The sequence below is a fragment of the Juglans microcarpa x Juglans regia genome, chromosome 2D (genome assembly GCF_004785595.1).
Source record: "Juglans microcarpa x Juglans regia isolate MS1-56 chromosome 2D, Jm3101_v1.0, whole genome shotgun sequence".
In the NCBI taxonomy this organism is placed as follows: Eukaryota; Viridiplantae; Streptophyta; class Magnoliopsida; order Fagales; family Juglandaceae; genus Juglans; species Juglans microcarpa x Juglans regia.
The window spans coordinates 36654684-36672322 of NC_054596.1; the positions used below are offsets into that span (position 1 = coordinate 36654684).

The following is a 17639-nucleotide window of genomic DNA, read 5'->3' on the forward strand; positions in this document are numbered from 1 at the left end:
CAAATCAAATGACAATCAACAACAGTGAAAAATTTGGCTAAAAAGCTAGAATTTCATTGTGAAAAGGGAAGGGAAACCTCATTCATTTACATATATATGCATTTACATTAGGGAAATTTCAGAAAACAAAAAATAAATAAAAGTGATAAATAACAATCTATTAACTGACCTCTCCTCCGAGCTGGTTAAATGGCCAATTAGGTGGCAGAGCAAACATCCTAAAGGAATAGTCTACCAATTCTATCATGAAAATATATTACCAAAATGAAACATATATAAGGGAGTGTGACCAAATTTACACAAGAAACTTGATCTTCTCCATCAACTCAGCATGTCAGCATTCTAATCCTTCAAATAAGCGACTAGTCAATCTCATTTGAGACAGTAGGACTTCAATCACAAAAGGTTTAAAGAATTTGAAACCCAAGATGATCATTCTTCTACCAGTCATCAAGCCATTCAGGAACGTTGGGTTCGTCTACAGTCTGAGAAAAGGAAACTAGAGTACTGCATTCCTCAGAATAACCTTCTAAATGTTGCGCTATTCGGGAGGTGATCTCTTGAGGAACAGGAAAGCTACTATTCATAATCCCTTCCCAGTCAATACCATCAAACCACGGATGGCATTTGACAGAATTAGGACCTTGGCTTCCAAGTCTTGTGTTTTCATCAACTTCAAGTAACTGAACAAATCATTTATCAGAATATGACCAAGTAAAAAAAACCCTAGCATTTCCACCCAGTACAATCAAGGAAGTGAGAGATAAATGTTAATAACAAGATACTTTCAATGATACCTTGGTGAGGAGATCAACAGCTTCAGGGCTTAAACTCTCTGAAAGAGTTAGCTGTCCTTTAGCAATCTTAGCAAACGTATCAAGCTCGCTTTCTCTCCATGACCCAAATGGCATTTCACCATGTAGCATGAAATATACCAAGACTCCTAACGCCCACCTGCACATATACAAACAATTAAGGGGGCTCCAGACAGTTCCAAAAATACTGTCAAAAAGAAGACAAGAAAAACTGTCACAGACTGTAATTCCAATTACAATTAAAGATTACATCCTCCCAAAAAAAACACTGTACTATAATATGTATCCACCTTACCATCCATGGTATAGAAATGAAGAATCTCAGAAAGTGTAATGATTGCTCTTGAGCTTTTGTTTACATGGCAATAGGTATTTTGACGTCCCACTTCATCTATAAAATCCTTCCTAATAATTCCTGACATTGTCATGAAAGTGCATAGGAATTCTCTTTCTAATCGAGGAGCCATGGTGATACTGAAGAACTGGATGAGTTAATAGATGAATATTGTTTTAGATGTTATCAATGCCTCTCGAGTGTCAATGCAACATCATCCCTTGGATAGTTACAATTGTAATACTCAAAAAGATTCTATGAGTAATTTGCCAATCTTGTTTTGTAAAGGGTGCTGCTGAAATCCCCAAAAGTTTCAAACAGCATAGGGATGATTAAAGTTCAGATACCTCTACGTCCATTGTTTGTTGGGGTAATAGCCCTGAATATAAGTTATTTATACATTTCACATTTTTTTAATGAATTAGCGCGAAAATGTATAACTATCACACATGCTTCACAAAGATCTAACGATAAAAGACATTTTTTAGGATGAACATGACAGCAAAGTACAACTCGCAATTTTACCAGTCAGCAGGTAAACCATGGCCTTTTCCCTGGACTATCTCTGGAGCTAAGGAATCTGCCATCCCACAAATTGTAAATGTCCTCTCACCGTGTAACTTCTTCCCAAATCTGAAGTCCACTAGCTAGATTACAGCAAGAGAGAGTTATATTATTATCCATGTATGTATTTCACCCCTTTCTAGGTGGCAGAAAGTTAAATCCATGCCAGTTACATGACTTGAATATAGATAATGATGAAGAAAATTCAGCATAAAACATAATACAGCACCAACCTGTATATATCCTGTTTGATCCAACATTAAAACATCAGGGGACACACCTCTGTAAAGAACACCATTCTGAAATACAAGAAAAAATTTGAGAAAAGAAATTATAATAAATTTACAGCAACAAACAAGAAAATGGGAAAAGTAAACAATATCTAGATATTAGACCTTGTGTAGATTTTCTAAGGCAGAAATGAGAGAGGCAGCAAAGAACAGTGCAGATGGTTCATTGAGTGGGGTGTGAAGTATGGAAGCCAAAGGGCAAGCAAGGCATGTATTTAGAAGTATGCCAGCATGAACTTGATTGGCACAAGTACTCAGAACCTGAGGTACACAAGCTGAAGGACTCAAACTCTTCATCAGGTTTTTCTCTTTTAAGACCTGTGCTTCCTTTCCCAGACCTTTGACCTTCTGCTTTGAAAATCTCTTCAAACTAAGCAGATTTTCTGATTGTCAATTGGAATCATAGAAAATCATTTCATCAGTACACAGAACAATTCATCAAACATATATATCCTCCTATGATCACAATATCACATTTGTATTCTACCATAGGGATGATTTTCTAGTGTGGGGAGGAAATGTTTATTCATGAATTCATGTCATTTCAATTTCATGCACATTTTAGTAGCATATAAGCCTTCCAAGCAAACAAGCATCAAAACCTAATTCCATCCGGGGAAACAAAAGGTATCATAGCAGAGGGCAAAGCCAACCTGAGTCTCTTAACAGTACAAGCCCAATCTCACTGCAATCAGTGGAGCATAGACACCTCCTCCATTCCTACATTGGAAACTCCATTAGATGATTTCAGAAGTAGATTTCTTTAAACATAAGTTCTTGGCAATATTAGTTTCGAGCAGATCACTGCCCCCTTACCAAATCAGAGAGCTGAATTTTAGCAAAAGCTGAAACATCAATACTCTTGGCAAAGTCCTTGGGAAAATCAGAGGAATAGTTCCTTGACCTAAATGATATAAATGCGAAGTATCAGGGACCTGAAGCACTTTTGATGGTATCGATCAGTTTGAAGGAAAAAGAAGTGTCATTGTTTTGCCAAATTAACTCCAAAGTATACCCATGACATTTAAAAGGGAAGATTGGATGTGAAAACATGGTTTCAACGTACTTGTGTTCATCCTCAGAAAGCTTGGTTAAAGGGCCAACAACTGAATCAAAATTTTCCTTCGTTAAAAGGGCACATACAACATTGCCCACAGCAACTGCTTTCAAGGAACCTATAGATTCACCAATAAGGGCCCATTCACCAAAATAGCTTCCCTCTATTTTCTCCACTGAGAGCTCTGGACTGCTCTGGGGATTATCATTATCTTTTAGATTCTCAGACATGAGGCTGGAAACATTTGGATTCCTCAATAAATCGGAATCAAAAGTAATTCTCACATGTCCCTTCTGGATAATGTACAATGCAGAAAGGCCTTCATTCTGCAAATGGATGCTGAAGGAATATGAGAAGAAATATACAGAGGGAATACGAAAAGAAATATACACAGGAAGCGGGGTCTATTCTTTAAGAGAGCAACTTTACTTTGTCAGCTATTGTCTGCCCATCTGAGAAGGAAACTTCAGAAAGGGAATCTGCAATGTGACTCAGCTGTAAGATTGTCAATCTTGAAAGAAGATCTACTGATCGAAGCAACTTCAAGGATGACAAATTAGAGAACTCTGACATTAAAATTCCTCGAAAATCCTCTCTCATTAAAGCCCAGAGAGTTCCACTCGTCACAGCACGAACAGAGGCCTGGAGTGGTTTGTTATACCTATTGTGTCACAAATAGCAACGAAAAAACACAAAAAAAATTACATACCACTATGATCAACAGCAATAAACAAATCTAGAAAAGGCCATTTGAAATATTTCAGAGGAAAAAAAAAAAAAAGATGTTTGTGTAATTCAAAATAATAACAATACAACACTTTTTTTTATAAGTAGCAGTAACAATAATAAAAGTAACAATAAGAATGATAATATGAATAATAAGTCATCACCAAGGGCACACACATATGGGCATTAAAACATTAAACTGGTCATGCTAAAATGGATTTGAACTTTTAAATCATTTTAATTTGTCGGTTTCCGATTTTGATGATGTCTTACAGTTTTTATATCGACAAGAACAACTCACCAACTCCTGGAAATTGGAGTCTCTGTGAAGAAATCATATCTTTAATTTGGTTTAGGAGTATAACAGTAATAGAGAAAGAACTCACATTAAAGCCAGCTCCCCAAAGGATGATAACTTTTCAGCTGTATAGCGCTGCAGAACCCTTGGGACCTCACCATTTTGTTCTTCCTAATAATGAGCAAAAACTTTCATGATCTCACTGAAAATAAGCAATAAAAATCTAACTGCACTACACTCCATGAGATATCAATTGAGGCATAAAAATCTAACTGCATTGCCCAAGATAAAAACCATTATAGTCAATAATCTTAATATGCTTGAAGAATCAATCAAAGGAATGACAAAAATTAAGATTGAGTTTAATCAAGCACCAAAATGAGAACCTGGGTTGCCAAGACCTCGAATTCCCCACTGCCAACAACATAAAAGCAGTCACCTTCACCACCCTGCAAAATGTAACAATCATGACACTCCTGCATAATTCCAAAACTCCAGCCAAAATTATATTTAGAATACAATCTCCATTTTTCTGACCAAGTCCCCAAGCAATTCAAGCCAGGGTTCAGTGTCATGAATGAAATACCACCCATAGATTTGATGCAATGCACAAGGAAACCTTATACAGCTTACCATTTTGAAGGTCAATTTCCTTATGCAGGATGTACTGCAACATTTGCATGCAATGAAAAATAATGAGTTGTTTGTTAATTTCAGAATATCCAACAAAGGTTTACAGTTGTTTTAAGGTTAATTATTTCTTGATATTTGTACATTCACATATCATCATGTACAACAGTAATAGTACTTCATTCATATTGTTATTTTGGCCCATATGCATTAGCTGGCTGTTGTGAACCTTTGATCCATATCCACCACTAATAATTTGTGAACAACTTCAGGATTGTGTATAAGAGCTTTGAACTCTAAGCCTCGTTTTTTTTTTAGATGAGATGAGATAAGTTGAGATGAAAGTTGAAAGTTGAATAAAATATTGTTAGAATATATTTTTTTTAATATTATTTTTGTTTTGGAATTTGAAAAAGTTGAATTGAGATTTGAAAAAGTTGAATTGTTTATTATATTTTATGTAGAAATTTCGGAAAGTTGTAATGATTAGATAGATGAGATGAACTGTGAAAACAAACGAGGCCTTAAGTTTTGAGAAGTAGAGTGCCTAAAGAACTGACCTGTTTAACTACAACTTCCCCTGGCTCGACCTCAACTCTTTGCATACAATCCAACAACACATGACACTGGGTGTCAGTAAGTTTTCTGAAGAGGAAGTGGTCATGGAGTGCCCGTTCAATGTGTGCCTGTGTCATGCAAGTATGCAACACTTGAGCACCCATACTGATTTGCTTCTATGAATATTAATGCTACTATTATGTTCCATACACAGTTTATGCATACACGTGCACGCACACACACAAAATGGAAAAGGTTTACTTCTTCTTCCCAAGACTTCGTGTGGGCCGGAGGCGGAGGAACCCAAATTTGCCCATTCTCCAGGGAACTTTCAATGGCACGGAGACGTGCCCGTGATAAATCATGCCTTACACGATGGTTCTTAGAGTTCCAGCTAAAGGTCGAAGGAGACTCTGATCCTGTCATCTCTATAACATGAGGAACTGGGGGACGTAAAAATGCACCATGAGTTGCTGATTGACCACCAGCAGTCTGTTAAAAAAAAAAAAGTTAACTTGGTACCCATAAGGAAATGCTTTTTTTTTTTTTTCAAAAATAAATGAATAAATATATTACAAACAACAAGCCTACTTACGTCAGTTAGCCCATTAATATGCACAACGATCACGGTAATATCATCTGTACGGGTTTCATACTGCAGCCAAAGTCTATAAGATTCTGCAACAATTGCAGCACAAGCATCACGGGGATCCTTAAATTTTGTAACCTGCAAAAGTAGAGGCCTAGTAAGGAGCTATGCCAACCAAGATTTGGAAGACAGAATAGGTACGATATTTAACAATGTACCCTCTTTCTAGACATGAAAATGTAAGTAATGCAACATTGAGATTTGAAAAGGATAAATGAAAAAATAAACTCATCATTTTATGGGTAAACAATAGTACTAAAGAAATAGCTGATTGTGTAAGTTGCGATCATTAAAATGCATAAGGCAGGTAAAATATTTCAGAAGCTAATGCGGTCAATTGGTAAGTTGTGCTTATTTTAGTCATCTCACTGGTGAGGAATTGAATCCAAATTTTTTATCAGTAAGAAAATGAATTCAACTCATGCGATATGAATTATTTTCATCTATGAGAATAAGATCTTAAAGCATTTTAAAAATGTATTAGTGGGAGAAGACTCTAAAAAGAAGCTAAATATTTTTTTGAACACTGCGTCAACTTCTTATATGTTGAAGTTTTTGCATGACCACATTTCAATTTTAAGGATTAAAAATAGAAATGGATGCTTGTTTATTATGGTCTACATAAATATTTTTTGTAGAGAAAACTGCTTATGAGCAATTCAACAAAGATATATGTGGAATTTAAAAATTACTGAATTATATATGAAATGAAAGTTTGAAACTATAATTAATGTTACATAATTTCCAGGTCTTTATTGCTAAATAAAAGTATAGCATATGCTGCTTCTAACTCTGGGGAGGTTTTTTCCCCCTAATCAAGCCTCATGACTGAATTATCTCAACCATATTTACAACACTTCCAGAATCCGATTACATCTCAAACGGAAAAGACCCTAAATTCGGAAAATGCCCTTATATATTTGTTCTTGTTGTAACAAAAATGGCCAAAAAGGGGGGAAATTGCTCTTCGCTTGCAATTAACCGATTAAGTACCAACACATATTTCTGATAGAACATAAATCTGAATTGCCATAAATAAGCATGATATCATACCATATCAACCACGGTTTGGCTAGATAGAAACTCGAATACCCCATCGCTTGCAAGCACTAAGAAAGGATGATCCGGTGTGAGCTCCAAAACAACAATTTCAGGGGTAGCAACAACCCCAATTGACTCAGCAATTGAATCACCAATACTGCGTGTAAAAGCCGTGCCGGGATACATCCCATTTGGCACCCACAATCTCGGTGGATCGCCATCATCACCTTCTTCGGTGCCCCAACACTGCACATTCGGGTTCTTCAACCCCTCGATCTGATCCAGTGTAAGCACCCTGGCACCACAAAGCCTAACTCTTTCGAGCTCATCCGCTCGGAATGGCGTCTGATCAATCGAAAGGTCTACGGCCGCAATATCCTTCCCTCTCCTCTCCGCAATAACCGCTCTGGAATCACCAGAATTCGCTACATATATAGTCCTACCACGAACAAGTACAGTAATTGCAGTGGTTCCACTCATACTATCATCCAAACTATCAGCATGTAGTTGCGAATTCGTCGTTAAAAAGGCACCGTGGCATGCCTCAACAGCATCAACATTAAATTTACTGTTACGAAGTAAATTCTCGCATAACTTTCGCTTCACAAACTGCGAACACTGAGCTCCGAATTCGCCATGGCCATCAAAGACCCCGAAGAAATGGTCATCCGGGTTAGTACCAAACGGTGTGTGAATGCAAAAGCTGTCCTGGTTAGCCTTATCAAGAGCATCAGGGTAATACCCTCTTTGAGACAAAAAGGAATACCGTAATTCGTAGTTCCCTGCGGGAACCTTCACGGTTCTCGACCCATCTGGCGGTAGGAACTGAGCCGAAACCCTAGAGAGCCTGGTGACGCCCATCTCGGGGTCTCTGTTGTGGCCCAATTGGTGGAACTGGTCCCTAATTTCGGCCCCTTCGCCGTCGTCGGAAGAGGCCGGAGAGAACACGCCGATCTCCCCCGTGCTCGCATTTTGGGTACCTTTGATTCTCGGAGTAGTAACCTCGCCAATACAAACCCTCGAATAAACGCAACCCATCACTGAGAACAAGGAACAGTGCCAGACACAGATGCCAGAACTGCAAGAAGATTCATCAGCTTCAGTTTTTCCAGAGCTCACTGGTCTCACGTCCTCCGCCCTCACTGCTTCGAAAACAGCAATCCCGATTCCAAGAATCGCTAGGAAAACAACTTCCGGATAAGCCTTCAATTCCAAATTGCTCAAGCGCGAGAGAAAGCGACAGAAAATCTACCAGACTCCGCGCAAAACCATATCTTCCAATAGTAATCAAACAATTCTAATGGTGAAGAGACCAAATGAAAGTTGAAACAAGATAAGCAAAGCACGGGATTTCTCCAAATTTGAAAAGTCCGTGTTTTAAAGCGAGACAATTCGTAGCACCAAAATTTGAAAACCACACGATCTTGATGCACTGTACCCAGGAACCGTTACAGGAAAACCAGATAAATTTACAAAATGGAAGAAAGATCCGAGTTTAAACGCACTCTCCTCGAAATGCACCCCCCATCCCCAGGTGTCGACACTCGAATACGAGACGATGAGCTGCTAGGACTGGAGTCAGTAGAGGGAAGGAAGAGCGTGATGCGCACACACTAAGGTAAGCGTCAGAGATCAGTGCACTCGAGTTCTCCACGTGCAGCGTTATTCACGCGCGCCATATTTCCATAGAATATTACATTCGTCCCGCAAATTATATGCTTTTAAGTGAAAATTAAACGTACGTTTCAGCGAAATAAATAATAATTTTATTTTGAATAATTTCGGAAAAATCTTTACATTATACAATAGTTGTACTTTTTTGCCTTTTTCTGTGTACTTAAATTGCGTGGTCGAGAGGAACTGTTTCTCTACCGTTCAGTCTGAAGTTCTGAACAGTCGAGCACACCATATCTCAGTTGAATCTTCTACATGATATAAAAAATAAATTTAAAAAAATGATCTTATTTTATATGAAAAATTTTATATCTACGCTACCATTTTATTTTTATATATTTGAAAATAAAAATTATGTTTACATATAATAATTTAATTTAGAAGATAAATATCAAAATTTAAATTTATAAATCAAATATTATTATTTAAATGATATAAATTGTGTATTCTATACACTGACTTAATAATAAAATAACTCATTTAAAAAAATTTATATACAAATCAGTGTATATCACCGTTGACTTAAGATGATTTGATTTGTAAGAAAAGTTTAGAAATTAAGTCTATTACAAATCAAACCTTTGTCATGTAAAGGGTGTAAATAGAATGACTCTTCTTGACGGTAATTTGCTTTATTACATTGTACCAGGAGGTAAATAAAGAGCGATGCTAGGTACAAAAGCAGTTTTTACTCAAAAGTGCATAGTTGTGTAATTTTTATTGAAAAATGTTATAAAGAAGTCTTACACTATACATCTCCACTTAATCAATATGTAATTTGTCGTTTTATCCTTTTATTTAAACACGGACATATCTAAGCATTAAGATAAGAACTCTAATTAATTAATTTAATTGTTTTCTTATATACATATATATATATATATATTTACTTATATCATATCAAAATTATATGCATATAAAATATTAAGCATATGGTATTAGCATATATTTATTAATGTTATGTAGCATATTTAGCTATCTATATGTATGTGTATGTTAAAGTTGATAATTGTACCTATTATCAACTTTAACTTTAATTATTAAGTTAAAAGTTAATGGTTTTATTTATATATATATATATATAAAGTAAATAATGGAAGTATTCTAAACATTTAAAAAGAATTACTTGAGTAAGTTCGAGTTGGGCTCATTTGTTTTATTAGGAAAAAATCTAATTATAAGTGATTCTGCGTACTAATACGCGCATCCATTCAATATAATTGGTCAGAAAGTAGACTTTATTGAAAACGGTGCTAATTTGAATTTAGAATATGAAGATAACAACATTAATACACAGATTGGTACGCAAACTTGCCTATACATAGCAAAACTCTTTTATTAGACTTGGGTGTGGTTGGTTTTTATATGCTGAGGAATTGGGCGGGTGTGGTTGGTTTAAAGACTTGTGTTATCAGCTCAGTATTTAAGACATAATTTTGGAACATTCTTTTTATGATGGTTGTGATCATCTGGATCAAGATCAAGTCTAATCCTGCTTGAAAGTATTGTAGAGAAATGTAAAAAGATATTTCAATGAAAATTTTCCTCAAATGTATTGATGTGTTGAGAGTCTAATTTATACAAAGTGTATACACAAAATAAGGAATTAAAGCAATCTAAAGATGGAAGAATTTATAGCTGTTTTGCTAGAATTCTGCTGCACTATTTATTTACATTAGTATGAAAATCAATAACATCATTTTTGGTAAGAATATCCACATGATTTGAGGCTAAGCATCTGGATGATTATCTTTGAAATGATATGCCTTGATACACCCCCTCAAAATTGAGCTGCCATCAGCAAGAGCAATTTTGTTTCTTAATACTTTTGTCCGCTGCCTTGAAAGTGGTTTTGTCAATAAATCAGCAAGCTGGTCTTAAGTGTGAACATGTCTGACTTGAAGTGCACCTCGTTGAACTAGATCTCGAACAAAGTGAAGATCAATTTGAATGTGTTTCATCCTTGAATATTGAACAGGATTGAAACTAAGATGTGTAGCTCCAAGATTGTCGCAGAGCAGAGATGGAGTTGATTGAAGCTTGAAACCAAGTTCTTGAAGAAGAGAATGTATCCAAACAGTTTCAAAAGCTGTATTAGCAAGCGCCCTGTACTCAGCTTCTGTCGAGGATCTTGCCATGACACGTTGCTTCTTTGAACTCCATGAGATAGGATTTGAACCGAGGAAGCTGATATAGGCTGAAGTGGAGGTGTGATCGTCAAAGTTACCTGCCCAATTAGCATCTGAAAAGGTTGTGAGAGTGGGATGTGTCTTACTGGTCAGCTTAACACCATGGAAAATAGTTTGCTTCAAGTAGCGCTAGAGCCTCTTTGTTGCTGTTCAATGGGTTTGAGTGGGCTTGTGCATGAATTGGGATAGCTTATTTACAACAAATGAGATGTCGGGCCGAGTGAGGGATAGATATTGTAGGCTGCCAATAACTCTTCTGTATTCAGTGCTATCAAAGGAAGCAGTACCATCATTGAGTTTAAGAGGTGTGTTGGTTGAGAGAGGGGTGCATACTTCTTTGGAACCAAGCATGTTAGTATTGGACAATAAATCACGAACATACTTGTGTTGGGAAAGAAATATACCATCTTGAGTGGGTAAAACTTCCACTCCTAAGAAGTAATGCAAGGATCTCATGTCCTTCAATGAGAATTTCTAGCCAAGTTGTTCAACAATAGAGCTCACAAATTTTGAGTTATTGCCTGTAATCACTAAATCATCCACATATACCAGAAAATAACAGAGAATTGAATCATGTTTTTAAATAAATAATGAAGAATCAGCCATGAATTCTGAAAACCAAACTGAAGTAGAGCATTTTTCAGTGCCGAGTACCATGCCCGAGGTGCCTGTTTGAGACCATAAATACCCTTATGGAGTCGACAGACATGATCAGGTTTAGTAAATCCTTAAAACTTGGGGGTTGCAACATGTAAACAGTTTCACTAAGTTCCCCATGTAAGAAGGCATTGTTTATTTCCATTTGCCGCAAACCCCAACCATTCATTATAACAATGGATAAAACAGTTCAAATCGTGGCTGGCTTAACCACGGGACTGAAGGTCTCCTTGTAATCAACTCCCGGACGTTGGTGGTACCCTTTAGCCACAAGACGGGCTTTAAACCTGTCCACTGACCCATCAAGTTTGCATTTCACTCTAAAGACCCATTTACAGCCTACTGGGTTGCAGTGACTTGGAGGAGGGACCAAGTCCCATGTCCCATGCCGCATGAAGGCAGTTAGTTCGTGGGACATGGCCTCACGCCAGTGAGATTCAGAGACGGCTTGACTCACAGATGTGGGTTCAATGGTCGCGGGTAGGGGATGTTTGGTGACAGTGTGCAATTGTTTTGGTTTGAAGATTTGGTTCATAGACCGAGTGGTCATATGATGGGTTCGAGAGGTGGATGGGTGTTGAGTCCGTGAGGGATTTTGTGGTTCGGTTCAGAAGGTTGGGTAGAGCTATCACCTAGTTCAAAAGGGACAAAGAGAGTGGGGCTTTGAGGCAAGTTCGGCAACGTATTTGGCGGGTTAGGGCTTGGCAGTGCTGAGTTTGCAACATGAGAATCCAAATTCAAATGAGTTTGTAAAGTAAATGAAGGCGAGTCATGAAGAGTACTTGGAGTTGCAGTGAGCATGGTGGGAACATTAGCCGAAGACATTGGTGGCGCGGAGAGCTTCACGGGCGGCGCGGCAAAAGGACCGAATATGGAACCTAGGAGATACTCGAGTTAGTATGAGAGTTTGAAGAGGGCTGAGTTTCAGTCAATGGGCTTTGGGCCTCGTCAAATAATACATGACGTGAGATATAAAGACGCCGTGTGTTTGGATCAAGACACCGGTAAGCATTTTGAGTGAGGGAATAGCCCAAAAAAATACAGGGTATAGATTTGGGCTCCATTTTGTGTCTGTTGTATGGTTTGGTGAGTACCAAGATATATTTTAGAGCAATGGTGTGGGTTGATGATTTATAAGGTATGTGACTGTTTGAAAAGCATGTGGCCAATAAGTGAGAGGTAAATTGGCATCATGAAGCAACGTGAGACCAGTTTCCACCAGATGACGGTAACGTCATTCCGAGACACCATTTTGTTGGGGTGTGTGGGGAGCGGTAGTTAGATGACTTATGCCATGAAGAGAGAAAAAAGATTTTAAACTCACATATTCACCCCCATTGTCCGAGTATATGGTTTTAATTTTGGATTGGAACTGATTTTCAACAAGATTTTTGAATTTTGGAAAAATTGTTACGACCTTGAATTTTGTTTCCATAGAATAAAACCACATGTATTTGGTGGGATGATCAATAAAAAGAAGATAATAGCGAGAACCATCTAAACCAACATAGTGAGCGGGACCCCAAACATCCGTATAAATGAGTTCAAGAGGTGCATTGCTCGAGAGACTATTAGAACCAAATGATTGTTGATGAGCTTTATTGATAGAACATGATGAACATAAAAAAGACTCTTTATTTGGTGTGACTGGAAAAGAAAAATTACAAACAACATTGAGAACAATTTTGGAGGACGGATGACCAAGACGTTTGTGCCATCGTCAAGAGAGGTTCATTCATGCACATTAGCAACCATTGGAGAAGATGCCACCAGTATTTCCGGAAAGATGTAGACACCATTTTCACATGCACCTCTTAGCAGGGTCATCTCCAAGATCTTGTCCTTCATAAGAAAATAAAAGGGGTGAAATTCAATAATCACATTATTTTGAGATGTAAAATGATGTACAGAGATAAGATTTTTGGAAAGGCTGAGAACACAAAGTGTATCTTTGAGAATGAAAGTCTTGTTTGGTGATTTTAGAGTTAGGGATCCTATATGTGAGACAGCCAAACTTGAACCATCACCAAGCACGACTTCATTGGTACCATCATATTCTGAGTGAATTGATAAATTGTTGAGATCACCAGTGATATTATGGGACGTAGCGGAGTCCTTGAGCTATTTATTTTCCGTGACTTTAGAAGTAGAGGTGCAATTGGCAGTGACGACATGAGAATTTAGTTGAGAGCACGACTTAGCTGTGTGACCAATCTAGTCACAAAGTTGGCATCTGGGCTGATACTTTCTTTGGGTGTTGTTAGGTCAGCCCGATGCTTTGTTGTGAAACCTTGGGTCTTTAGTTTGGCCTTGGTTACGGGAGAAACCAGATGGTTTCCTGTGAGTTTTCTGGGAAGAATTTCCAGAAGTTGTCTTGCAATGTGTGTAGTTCGCCGACACCACAAGGTTTTGAGTTGCAAACTCAAGTCGCCGAAGATAGCTGTCATGGCCAATGAGAAGATCATGCAGCTCTTCGAAGGTCAATGATTTTTCTCTCACACAGATTGGGGCAGCTATTTCCCTAAAATCAGAACCCAAACCATTAAGAATGTAAAGGGTTAGATCATCATCGGATATGGGATGGTCAATTAGAGCTATCTCATCAGCCAACGCCTTTACGGCATGGAGATACTCTGGAATCGAGCGATTTCCCTTTTGAATCAAGGTAATTCCTTCCTTGAGTTGCATAACCCTTATTCGAGCTCTACTAGCATACATATGATTCAATTTTTTCCATGCCTCATGAGATGTTTAAGCAGTAACTATAAAAGGAGTGATGGTGGTGGATGTTGAGGCAAGGATGGCACTGAGAATCAACTTGTCCTGCCGAACCCAATGGGTTATTTTTAGGTAGATGAGGGAGTGCCATCAGATGATGGACACACCGAAAGGCCAGTGACATAGTCTAATAGGTCGTACCCAATGAAAAGAGCTTCAAATTGGGCACGCCATTGCGAAAAGGTGGAGGGAGTTAATTTCTCATTGATTTGAGCTGTGATATTGAGAGCAACCAATGGTGTTTCGGTGGGGGAGAGAGGTTGATTATTTGGATTTTGGGAAGAAGACATATCTGAGGTAGGAATCGTAGTCTTGTTTGAGTTGTGGCTGTCTGATACCATGTAGAGAAATGTACAAAGATATTTCAATAGAAATTTTCCTCAAATGTATTGATGTGTTGAGAGTCTAATTTATAGTGTATACACAAAATAAGGAATTACATCAATCTAAAGATGGAAGAATTTACAGCTGTTTTGCTAGAATTCTGTTGCACTATTTATTTACATTAGTATGGAAATTAGTAGCATCATTTTTGGTAAGAATATCCGCATGATTTGAGGCTAAGCATCTGGGTGATTATCTTTGGAATGATCTGCCTTGATAAGTATCATGCATTATGGGATGTTGTTCTACTTCTCTGCTCTCAACGAGTTCTTGTTTGGTTATCATGTTTACGAATAAGGAAATTGTGTAGCTCGTAGATTGGCTCATCTGGGTGCAAATCAACTCAACACTTTATACTTCCTTTGTCTCATAATTACCTTGTATATAGTTAGGGTGAGAATTTGAGTTTGTGGGTCGTGGTCATGTCATATCAAATTATAGACATTCGGTTATATGAGAAAATCTGAATATGATCCGTTAAGCTAAACATGTTAAATTTTCAAATTCTAATACAATTCATTTAAATAACAAGTTGTGTCGTGTCACCCGTTTAATAATTAATTAGAAATAGGTCAACATGACACGATTCATTTCAATCTGTTTGGGTTGAACTAATCTGCATAACCTATTTGACTTGATTAATATAATATCATATAAAAGTTAAAATCTATATTTATTAGTAGCCACAATATCTATAAAAAAAATAATAAGGGGATGCTTGGGAAATGAAATGAGTGAGAAATTTGTTAATAGTTTTAGTTTAAGTTAAGATATTGTATTTGGTTTTGGAAAAGTAGAGGAAAAAAGTTGAATAAAATTATTATAAATTTAAAATATTGTTAGAATATAATTTTTTAATATAATTTTTATTTTAGGATTTGAAAAAGTTAAATTATTTTTTGTGTTTTATTTGAAAGTTTGGAAAAATTTGAAATTATGTTAAAATTATAATAAATTGTGTTTGAGTGATTTTGGGAAGAAAATTATAAGAGATTTTGATATAAGATGAGATGGAATGGGATGAAATGTGTTTCCCAAACAAGCCCTTAAGACTACCTACTAAAAAAATTAATATTTTTTTTTATATATTTTAACCTATAAAAAAACCAATATTACACCCAAACTTGCTCATTTATATTAAACTCAAACCTACTAATTTTGTTTTGTATTTGTATATGTTCAACAGTTGTTCCACTCTTATATACAATATTTTTTTCGTCATAAATAAAGATAAATAAATAAAATAAGAGTCTTATGTTTATTGTTTTTATAAAAAAATGAAATAAATGTATATATTAATATAAAGAGTAGTGCTAGGTTGCCGCCCAACAATGACTGTTGGGTGTGCCGCCTAGTACAAATTTGTCTTTTTATTTTTTCTTTTCATATTTCTTTAACATATTTAAATATTTTTAAAAAATATAAAAATACACTAAAAGTTACTTTTTTAATCATTAAGTAAAAAAAATTTAAAATAAAATATATAAATGGTCAAAATGAGAGAACCAACTCAAATGACGTACTAACATTTCTCTAATATAAAATTGCACGCAATAATTCGTGCTGAATGAGCAACTAGTACCACCCTGGATGTGAACCCAACAAGAAAAGAAGCTTAGAGGAAATGAGAACGCCACCCACGTTCACTCATCATCACATACCTTTTATGAAGTGGTCCCTTTGCTCTAACCATCAATGCCCACTTCCTACTTTTGGTTATGCCCACTTCCTATTTCTACCATTTAATAGTGTCAAATTATATGATTACTAAGGGCGATGCATTCATGCATCAAAAGGACACATGACATATAGTTTATACATGAAGATTAATCTTCAAATTATATAGTTTATACTCATATTGGGAGAGTTAATTTATAAGCACCAATATCTATTTACCATCTCAAAGAACAAGAAGACATATATGTATGTATGTAGTCAATAGGTAAAAAGTGTGAAGAAAGGAGAGATCTAGATATAAAAGACATAAATTTGAAAAGACTTGGGACTTCACAAAGGGAATCAATGAATGTGAATTTGAAGCGTGTTAGTCAACAAACATACAATACGTGCGATGCCACTCGATCATGAAAATCATGTCATATGTTCAATACCCTACATACATGTCCAAGACAAGACAATAAAAAGACAAAGAAGCCAAACAAGCTAGCTAGCATACTATCTCTATTACAACTAATTTCTAGTATCTATTAATACTATAATAATAAGAGAAATGCTATGTATCAGTCATTATTTACTCTCACACTCTACATTTATTTATAGTATTTTCATATGGTGTGGGAGAGTGAAAGTATGAATATTGACTGATGATAAGAACTTTTCTAATAATAATTTGTCATGCTACTTGATAAATTAAATAAAAGCTATTCTATTTATAAACAGATGTGAATGATATATAGTCCACACGACTGATATGACATGATTTAATTTACACAAGAATTTAATTTTAATTAACTTATCTTATAAATCAAATTTTATTAGGTTGAAAAGTATTAAATATGGGTTCTTTAAAATATAGATAATTTTAAATTGTATACTATTTTTATTAATCAGTGTAGTCCTATCAATTATATCAATTCATAAATATAATGAACATATTCTATAATCCTATTGTTAAGAGTCTATCTTTTCAAAAAAATGGAAATGTTATCAGCGATTTTTTATTTTATTTTATTTTATTATGAAAAATAGGTGGGACCAAGTGATTAAATATTAATTGAAACCTCTATATGCATGTATTTTGTAAATATTTAATATATAATATGCTTATTCAGGAAAAGAAAATTCATAAATAGAATGGATCAGTATTTTATCTTCTTGCCTGAAAGGCGAAAGGAAAGGCCAGAAAGCAGCCAGCATGGCCAGCCAGAAGAGACGTGGAATATCAATATTGAGGACAAGCATGAAATGGACTGGTGCCACCTACCGCTGATATTGAGCAAAGCAAGTCACATCAGCTTTAGACAAGCTTCCAAAA

General features: G+C 36.1%; 1 protein-coding gene across 1 annotated transcript; it reads right to left on the reverse strand.

Annotated features, from left to right (window-relative positions):
* Positions 1 to 35: 35 nt before the first annotated feature.
* Positions 36 to 8610, reverse strand: LOC121251049 (protein phosphatase 2C and cyclic nucleotide-binding/kinase domain-containing protein). The gene is made up of 15 exons (XM_041150349.1): positions 6975 to 8610; positions 5868 to 5999; positions 5534 to 5764; positions 5275 to 5400; positions 4471 to 4533; positions 4173 to 4255; positions 3490 to 3721; positions 3070 to 3386; positions 2820 to 2907; positions 2657 to 2723; positions 2109 to 2386; positions 1947 to 2012; positions 1675 to 1796; positions 798 to 954; positions 36 to 683 (listed from the first exon to the last, which is right to left on the reverse strand). The coding sequence occupies exons 1-15, from the start codon at positions 7998 to 8000 to the stop codon at positions 441 to 443; spliced, it is 3231 nt and encodes a 1076-aa protein (XP_041006283.1). The 5' UTR covers positions 8001 to 8610; the 3' UTR covers positions 36 to 440.
* Between the last annotated feature and the right edge of the window lie 9029 nt (positions 8611 to 17639).